Source organism: Alligator sinensis, unplaced genomic scaffold, assembly GCF_000455745.1.
Source record: "Alligator sinensis unplaced genomic scaffold, ASM45574v1 scaffold1007_1, whole genome shotgun sequence".
NCBI lineage: Eukaryota > Metazoa > Chordata > Crocodylia > Alligatoridae > Alligator > Alligator sinensis.
The window spans coordinates 331,344-341,362 of record NW_005842605.1 but is presented as its reverse complement, the minus strand read 5'-3'; the positions used below and the strand labels follow the sequence as shown (position 1 = coordinate 341,362).

Here is a 10,019-nt window from a genome sequence, read left to right as displayed (position 1 = left end):
CACTCCAGACTCACGAAGCGACAGCTGCGGATCCTGGGAGACGAGGGTCAATGGCAGTTGGCCCATGAGTTGGGTTTCCAGTATCCGAAGGATCTAGACGGTGACTCCGGAGCGTCCTCATCGTGTTAGGCGTCATTCGTGATGGTGCATTTGGGGCGTGCAAGAGCCATCTGGAGCTGAGTCAAGTTCAAGCACCTGTGTCACGTGCTTGAAGGAGAGTGGGGAACCAAGAAAAGAGATCTGATTACCTCTCCAAATGGATAGTGTTATATAATTTGATTAATAGTGTCTAAGAATTCTTTTTTCTACAGGTTTATCCGAGGTTCGAAATACGTGTCAGAAGCGGATCCAGAGAGAGAAAGAGAGACGCAGAGGTCGTCTGACATGTGACTCCGCCATGACACCTATTGAACTCCTCGTGATTGAACTTTTTGTGACCAATATATTGATGTGTGTGTGTATGTGTGTTGGTTACTATTTGGTTACTATTTGGTTCGAAGCAGTAGAGAACGAACTATTGTCGTTGTATATTTTTGTACATAGTCAGTTATCTTTAAAAAGGATCGATAACTTGGATGGTGTGCATGTGCTTCAAGTCCCAACTGTGTCTTTGGCAAGGGGGCATGTCAGAGCTGATTTGAATTAGTGCCTCGACACAGTGGAACTTTCTAGCATAAGGCACGGTAAGGCAGGGGAAGTCTCGGCATGGTGAAGAGTTCCAGCGTGGATAGAATTCCCGCCGAGGAAATGCAGATTTGCATAATATGATTGGCTGAAGTTAAATTATTCCCACGTGGCGGCTGGCAATTGGCTCGCTAGCCATATAAAAGGTTAGGGGCGTTTCCGCCCTAGTTGGAGAACTCCGCGATTCCCCCTGGAGTGGAACTCTGGCAGCTTGATCACCTGCCAACGACTCCCCGTCGGCGAAGCCTTGCGACGTATCCTCCGCGTTGCATGCCCGAGTTAGACCCGAGCTACCCGGTCTACAAGAGCTCCTCGATTACCGATTAGAGAGTAGAATTGTAGCAACTACGATTGCCTGCGCTGTATACGACTCTACAGTGTAAGTAAAGCCATCTCTGTTTTCCAATTGATACGTGTCTCGTCTGTGCCTAATTCCGCTCCGGTGATAGAGAGTACCCATCTTCCCGTCACGGGATCGCAGCCGCAACCCCAGCTAGCGTTCCCGAGGACTCCTGATCCTTGATTCCCCCTTGGCCCCCACACTTTTCACTTTAGACCTAAGTAAAACCAAAGCATCCACATTTTTGTGTTTCAATTAAATGTACTGTTTTGTTCCACACTCTCTAAGAGCCTTGTACATTGTAATTTTAGGCAGCTTCTGGAGTTCTTAGCCCCTGGATTGTCTGCATGTTAACACATTTAAGTGGTTTAAAGCGGTTATTATTCATCTTAAAGTTATGCCACTCCAGGGCAGGATTCTCTCTAATCTGCATAGCCCAGCTCCTGTTCCACTAAGGTGTGACCACTCCACACAGCTGTTCTGCCCAAAGTGAAGTCTTCCAAAATCCAAGGATGAAGTGGCCCCTCTGCAGTTGGGATGAGTGGGGATGTCAGGGTGCAGCAAGGAAAGGCACAGCCCCTCTGTTCCACTGCTCACCACAGCCCCAGAGTGCCTGGCAGCTGCAGCGCCTCTTCCACCATGAACTGAACTGCCATTCCCTTTGCCTGGTGGAAGCAGTGAAGTAGTCCAGGCAGTGGGAGGCCCTACAACATCCAAGCGCTCTGGAGTTCACTCTGCCTGGCAGGAGCAGCGAGGTGTCTAAGCAGTGACTGAAGGCACTGTGGATGCACGGTCTCCAAGGCTGTGGTGTTTGCTCTGCCCAGCAGGAGCAGTGAGCCAGTCCTGTCCCTAGCTCCTAGTCCTGCCCCTGCTCACCAAGCCTCTAGTGGCAAGTCATGGCTGTGCAGATGAAGGGCAGCCTGTAATGATTTTTCACCTTAAGGTGCGACTGCTTCACTAAGCCACTAAGCTAACCACACTAAGCCGACTAACCACTGTGCAGTTTACAGCATAAGTTGCAGCAAGGGTCTAATACACATAGATACACCATACCTATTTTGACTTAAAGTCAGACTTAAATTTCCACAACATTAAGACAATTTTCACTCACCACAGTTGAATTCTTCCACCAGTAATGAGGCAACAGGCCTTCCCTGAAGTGTCTTGGGATATTCACATGAAGCAGCAGCCTGGGTATTGCCTTTTCTGGTATAGTCTTTTATCAGTTCAGCCAACCACAGTAACTCACAGTCACAAATTAAGGCATTAGAGTCCAAACGCCTGTGAATACATAGTTGTCTAGAATTAATATTAAGACATTTTATCACCTGACTTGATTTTATGTAATAGCTGCCTTTACCTTTTATGGTAGTATATAGTCTCTTCAAAATAACTACATCTGTGTGTCCACACATACATATACATATCAATAACACACTTACTACAAGCCTACTACATTTTGCATTTCTTGCCACCCTCCCACACACACACTGCTCAGGATTACAGCCTGTTCCTCAATAAAAAAAAATGTCTGAAGTACGGAAAAATAAAAACTCCAGCACAGAACACTAATAGCCACAGGGTGCAAATATCTACTAGAGAATCTGGCTATGTACAGGAAGACGTCTGCTACTCATATTCCTAAAGGGGTTTCTGCTTAAGTAACACTTCTATTTTGTGGAATTCCAAGTGCTCTATATAAAGGGATAAAACATTTAACTTTCATTCTTCTTCTAGATGAAAGGGCTTATGATTTTTTCCCCAAAGCTCCCTGTGAGAAATTAGCTGAAAGAGTGGCAACATTTTTTACTTTTCATGTGTGGAATCTAAATGATGGCTGGTCCTACTTGACACATTACCAAAGGAAGTAGAGCTAGGGAGCTTTTTCTCTCCTTCTCAGTGCAGTTTCACGATATAATTTGCCTCCCCACATATCAGAGAGCAAAAGAGGTTGCTATCTAGAACCACTTGTGAGTGCTACAGTATTTCTGGGTGGGGGAAAATCTATGGACCCAGGATCCTCTATCATTACTTTACACCAGAGCTGTCCAGATACCAAGCAGCTGACAGCACACACCCCAAGAGCTGCACTGGGGTCCCCACTCCGAGTTTCTCACCTTAAAGACTCCCCCCAACCCACCCAGCATTGCACCACATATCTGCAACCCTCCCTTCATCATTCCACTCTGCCCATGAAATCCTCCCCCACCCCTTTTTCCACAGCTACACTGCATGGGGCAATTTGGGGGGCGGGGGGGGATGGGGACGGGACGGGACGGGACGGGCAGCCAGGTAGGAGCCTAAGAGTCTCAATTTAACTCCTCGCAGGCTACCAGTTGGGCAGCCTTGCCTTATGCAGGGCTCCAATTTGTTATCTGGTTCCAATTTGGCAAAGCACAAAAGTACAAGCAAAAGATGACTTTCTCTAGACTGTAGCTTGTGCTTAAGGCCTCTGAAGTCACATTTAAAATTCTATGTCTCCTTAAAGACTTTCCTGAATTGAGGTTGCTAGCAGAGTTTTTTCCAACCATCCCGAGCATAGATCCATTTATGGAGAAGCCTACCTAGGCCCTATTTCAGCATGATTTTCTTTTTTCTCACAACTACTATATGCCTTTAAAAATATATATCTTCTATATCTTTATTTTGCTCATGGTGACAGTCATTTTCTTTTAAATGCTGGGTCAAAGAAAAAGCTCAGTCCCAAAAGTAATATTAATAGGAATGCCTCTCGAAAAGCCCACATTATTTAGAAAGAAAGGCAGCCTGGAATTTGAACACAAATTTCTTCAGGCCCATTATTGTTTAAAAAACCCTTATTTTACTGGGCACATAACCACAGAATGGTATAGTCATTTTCATATTTTTGTGATGTGCTCTTCTTTGGGAAATGTACTATTTATCTCAATACACTCATGGATTTTGTGGGCTGCTGGTCATATTCCTGGGATAGGATCTTCATAGAAGATATATTCACAGGCCCTTCTTTTTTACCCATCCTCAACAAAATTAGAATATTTCTTATTCTAAACATTAGGGTAGAGCGGTTAATTTTTCATCAAAGCACTATTGCTTAGGACCGGATTTACTGTATTCCAGATTATCCATCTTCATAGAATAGGTCCAAATTCTAGAATAGACTCAACAGATCAGGACAAGGAGGATCCGACTGCTGTAACTTAGAGTTAATACTGATTTCCATTGCTACAGTATCTAAACAACTCCCTATTCTTGAACAAATTTACCCTCCGAGAAGGGAGAGAAGTCCTGTTGTCCGAATTTCATAAATGAGGATTGGAAAAACAGAAACTGACACAGATTATATTAGAAGCCTTGGGCAGAGCCAGGAACTGAATGTTGGGGTCCCAGGTCCTTTTTCGCATTTGTTTAGGGGATACATATTAAAAAGTATGCCTTCACAAAAATAAGATAGTTTAAGTCTCTAAACATATTTTGTAGCCATTTCTTGTAAAGAACATCCTTCAGGCTCTCGTCTTGTTGGCTACTCATCACGAGAAGCAACATATGTTGCTTGAAAGTCAATAACAGAGTTTTAAAACAATGGAATCAAATACGAGAAAAAAAAATAAGGACCAGAATTTCTCTCTCAACTTCAAGAAGTTTAATGACTGAAAACTTTAGAAAGAAAAATGCAACATTTAGAATGAGCTCAGTGTTCTCACAGTACCATGAGTTTGGAGTTGGCTTTTCTCAAAATGGGACTGGTAGCCCCAAAACACTATTCTCACCTCAACTTATTTGCAAAGCTTGCTTTATCAATAGGAGTTACACATGCATAGGGAAATAGACCCCTAAGGATACGTTACTAATACAGAGACACATAAATCCTTAATTTCTCATTTTCTTTGATAGCAATGTTACTCACCCAGTATGACTTTTTATTAGCAATATGGTGCTAGGGTAGTCTTTTCTCTGGTGTTCTCATGTTCCTGGCTTTTGATAAGGAAACAGCTAAGGAACAAAGCCCTATTTCTACTGCTGTAAACTTTAGGATTTTCAAAGGTAACAGTTAAAATACTAAGATTGTGACAGTGAAAAAGACTTTTGTGTGGCCATAATTCACCTAATTACTTATGCACATACTGAAATTTAAGAATGTGTTTAAGACAATTATGTCAATTATTTAACTTTAAACACATGTTAAACATGGATTAGTGAATAGCAACAGTTGTAAGCACATATCTAAGTGTTCTGCTACACTGGGACCAAGCTGCCGATTAAATGAAACCCTGATAAGCTGGATATTTCTTGGTGTTGGTAAGCCTAGACCTGATTCACAGCAGCAAAACTTCCTTCAAGTCCAAAGAGGCCTGTTCTCTCAGTTTTAAGCAAGAATTTTCACATGGGGCTTTGGAAACATTATGGTAGAAGAAACAGTAATCAGAAAGTTGTTTAAGTTTTGAAGCCACAAATCTGGAAGTAAGAGATGAGCAGTGACAAGAAGGGCCTCTGAATCTCCTTAATTTCTTTCCATTGTTTATTAATTATGGGAAAAAAACACTTCATAAGCACTGATGTGTGAGAAACTCAGCATCTCCATATACACTGCCCAGGCTTTTGCATCCAAAAGAGGTCACTCCTGTTTTGCTATATCTTTCAAGCAAGGATTACATTCAGCGAGCTAATGTCTCACTTGGTGAAATTCTATTGTAATACCAAGAGACAGGCAGAGGCCTACTATAAGCACAATTTTATATATCTGTTCTTTTCCTTGAACAGGAAGTTAACATCACTTCTAGGATAATGGAACATGAAAATAAATGCTTAATAAATGCAGACATAACATTAAATTCACCATTTGGTTTTCATGTCTCCAAAGAAGGTCACCATTTCAATTAACTGATTTTACCAATCTCTGTCCTGATTTGGCCTTCATTGTCCCCATTTCAAATTCAATAACGGCTATTGACATCCACCTCATTTTTCATTCTTCAATCATGTTCTTCTCCCCCTTTTCTTTCATCCTTGTCTTATTTTATCTTATTTCCTTTCACATTTACATCTTACACAACATTTGAATAATTACAGTACATTAAGTCAGTATCTCTTTGCTGAAGTGAAGAGCTTGCCAGTAACAGTTTATCAGAATGCTGCTGTCATTATTTAACTAACCTAATTAAAAACATTTCTTCATAGTTCACAAGGTTTTGCTGTAGAACAGGAATACCATTATTTACAAAAGTGCTTTGAAAAACTTACAGCCTCTTTAGCGAATCCAGATGAGAAAAACTTCCAGGTGGGATCTTAGAAAACTTGTTGTTATGCAAAAATCTGAGAAATACAAGATGCGTCTTAATCAAGGTGCAACCAAAAATCGTTTATAGAATCATAGATTATTCTCATAAAGAGCACGTCTCTGCACTGCATATTTTAAAAGCCAACAAAATATCCTTGCAAAAAGTTTTCAAATATTTACTTATAGATAATGCCTCTGTTCATGAAAGGTAGTGCTAAGTCTTTTTCTAGTCCTATTATTTAATTATAACTTGCTAGGAAAATTGTTATATTTATTTCAGATGATAAAAACAATGTCTTTGGTCATTTATGGCTAATGGCATTATTTCCTCCACTATAGGGCTACTCTAACTAAGGTCATGTAGTATAACAAAGGAGGGGTGACCCAGTCAGCCCTGGGCACCATCTTTGTGGGGAGGATGCAAAAAAAGCTGCAACCACAACAGCAGTTGATCATGCCAATGCAACTGGCACTCTGGCAGCCAGCTTGGCCAGTGCCTCTGCCAAGTTCCATCTTATCTAATTAAGTACTCCTCTGTCAGTTCCTCCCTTCTTCTTGAATGATACACTTACTCTTCATTTTTTTCTAAGATGTGCCTAGCAACTCTACACAACAGTATAATAGTGCCATTGTTTCCATGAAAAGTTGTTAAGAACATCTTTTTTGTTTTTATCTAAGACATTTTCTAGATAGGATTCCTCCTAAACCATGCTATCCATAACAGTGTAGCTTCACCATAGCAAACTCTGAACACTTATGTGCAAAGCACCTATCTACACTGATGGAATGGAGCTCTGCTTGGAAACACTATAATTTCCATTGGAGGAAATTGTGATGTTACCTCTTCTCATCAGGTGTTTAGAGCTCTGGAAGGAAACCAGCCCATGATATCAGGAATAACTTCTTCACGGTAAGGGCAGCCAAAATTTGGAATGGGCTTCCAAGGGAGGTGGTGCTCTCCCCTACCTAGAAAGCTGGATAGGCATCTCGCTGGGGTCATCTGACCCCAGCACTCGTTCCTGCCTAGGCAGGGGGTCAGACTCGATGATCTGTTGACATCCCTTCTGATTCTAACATCTGTGAATCTATGATGTCCATACATGGGTAAAATCATTAACTTTGACAAGTTTTTAAACTACCCCTAAGAAACAAACAAACAAACCAACCACCAAACAACAAGTTCTCTGCTTTAAAACCCTCCTAGAATTTTTGTAGAAATTTAATGCTGAAGGAAAGCTACACTCCCATTTAGGGTGCTTTAAAATCAGGTAATTCAAATGACTAATAACTTGGCATCCCCACAGTTATACAGTTCAGACATGAGAGCTGTTCTTGAATGATGGGGATCTTGAAAGACATCTGCACTGCAGTATCTTGCTACCATAGCTATCACATTTTTCCCCTATTTTTCAGCACTTCTGTAACTAAAAGGGGACAGGGTTTTCTGCTGTCAGAAGGATGATGATAAAGACAAGTAATGAACAAAGAATCAACGAAACATGTGTCCAGCCAGGACTTACAGTCTCTCTAGTTTTCGAAGTCCTCTAAAGGTTTCTGGCTCAACTGTTTCTATTTGATTGAAGTGAATATAACTGTGGAAAGACCATAAACAGAGTTAGCTCATCCTTGTTGGATTTTGTGAAGCAATTAGCTAGAAAAGAAATCAATGGTTTTGACTGAAAATACCTAATGTACCCAAAACAACCCTGCAGAGTACAATCTCTGTAAAGAGGAAATCTTGAAGTATTTTTAACAGTGCTTTCCCTGCTGTTCACAGCACCAGTCTAAGAACCCACTGATACAGAAGAGGTGATGCTGATACCTACCAGCAGGTAACGACCCCAAGCCATCACTGTAACTCAGCAGAAAAGCGCCTGCTGCACTTATTATTCTGTTTAATGAAACTCATTTATATTAACATTTGCTTGTATAATAATTTGGAATAAAACCAGGAAAAAGAGTTATGTAGCAAGTGGCCAAATTTTCGCATTGTAGGGATAAAGAATCTCTGAAACAGAGCTAATGGAGCAGAGAAAATAACCAGGTTAGATTTTCCTTTTAATGTTATTCTAGTTATGTGCATATATACATAGTTTGCAGATATTTTATGTGCCAGCAGAGCAGGTACATACATTTTCTCCACTTACATTCACACATTTTAAGATACCATTTAGTTACTTGCAAGCCTGACATTTAAAACAGGCTCCTATAAATGTCATGGGTGGGATGCTAGAAATATTGAGTTTTAGAAAACACGAGGTAAAATGCAGAGGGCACAAATTAAGCAGAGATCAGGAATTATCAGGTGCATGTCAGATGCATATTAAAAAATAATGGCAATTGTAACCTCTAATTTCACTCACATTTTAACACTACACCTTCACTCCTACCTGTCACACAGACTGCTATTGAACCACCAAATTCAGAATTTCTACAGTGTACCAAAAGAGAAAAATTTAATAAAGAGCTGATATTCAGTAGATAGCATTGGAGCACTAGATCCACAGGGCTGGATATTCGGTGCATTGTGTAATCACATAATTCCACTTAAATTAATGGAGTAATACTGATTATCTGGTAGAGGGCCAAGAAAAGATAGCCATATCTATGTTGGAAAATTAGTCAGAATATCCACTACAAAAACTATTATTGCAGAACAGCATGTCTGCACAGAGGACAATATCAGAATTGTTATCCTTGCATAGCTTATTTCAAAAAAGCAATTTTACTGGGTAAACAAGACATAAAACTACTAAACCATACACAATTTCTAAACTCTATGGGCGTGTCTACACATGTATTAATGTGCTGTTGCTACTGCGCATTAAGTTTAGTGCCTTTAATATGGTGGTCTCCAACCTTTTTATGGTGAAGATCACTTTTTGGAAGTAAAGGGCACCCCAAGATCTACCGTGTCCCCCACCACTCTATCCCACACCATCTTGCCACAACCCCCCCCATCCCCCCCACTGGGACATGCGTCCCGCCCCCCAGGTGGGCAAGGGGCTGAAGCTCAGATGGAGAAAAATGTAGAAATAACAGTTTATAACAATTTATAATGACGTGGCTGCTGCTGTGGACTGCCTGCTGTGCCTGAAGCCCAGGTTGGGGGGACAGGGGCCCCCGAGGCCTCTGCTGGGCTGTGCCCACTCGCAGGAGCCCCCATCACATGCCCCTGGGCAGCACAGAGCCCCAAACCAGGCCAGGCTGGGGTCCAACACTGCATTCCTTCAGCTGCCAGGTAAGCATGGCTCAGCTCAGTGGCTGCAGAGAAATTGGGTTGGGCCCCAGCTGTGACTTGGATGACTACACAGTCCGGTGGGTGGTGAATTGGCTAGGGTCGCACGCAGAGAGTTGTAGTGGATGGGTTGGTATCGACCTGGAAGGATGTGGGCAGTGGAGTCCCACAGGGCTCGGTCCTAGGACCGATACTCTTCAATGTCTTCATCAGCGACTTGGACAAGGGAGTGAAGTGTACTCTGTCCAAGTTTGCGGATGACACAAAACTGTGGGGAGAAGTGGACACGCCGGACGGCAGGGAACAGCTACAAGCAGACCTGGACAGGTTAGACAAATGGGCAGAAAACAACAGAATGCAATTCAACAAGGAGAAATGCAAAGTGCTGCACCTAGGGAGGAAAAATGTCCAGCATACCTACTGCCTAGGAAATGACCTGCTTGGTGGCATGGAAGCGGAAAGGGATCTTGGAGTCCTAGTGGACTCCAAGATGAACATGA

At 42.0% G+C, this 10,019-nt stretch overlaps 1 protein-coding gene across 1 annotated transcript in view; it reads right to left on the bottom strand.

The window, feature by feature from the left end:
* PXDNL (peroxidasin like) overlaps positions 1 to 10,019 on the bottom strand; it is a 352,571-nt gene that overhangs the window by 125,925 nt on the left and 216,627 nt on the right. Inside the window, exons 5-7 of the mRNA XM_014524383.2 lie at positions 7,802 to 7,873; positions 6,245 to 6,316; positions 2,136 to 2,305 (exon numbers count right to left, since the gene is read on the bottom strand). Of these exons, the coding sequence (XP_014379869.1) occupies positions 2,136 to 2,305; positions 6,245 to 6,316; positions 7,802 to 7,873 (314 nt within the window). The remainder of the gene's footprint in view (positions 1 to 2,135; positions 2,306 to 6,244; positions 6,317 to 7,801; positions 7,874 to 10,019) is intronic.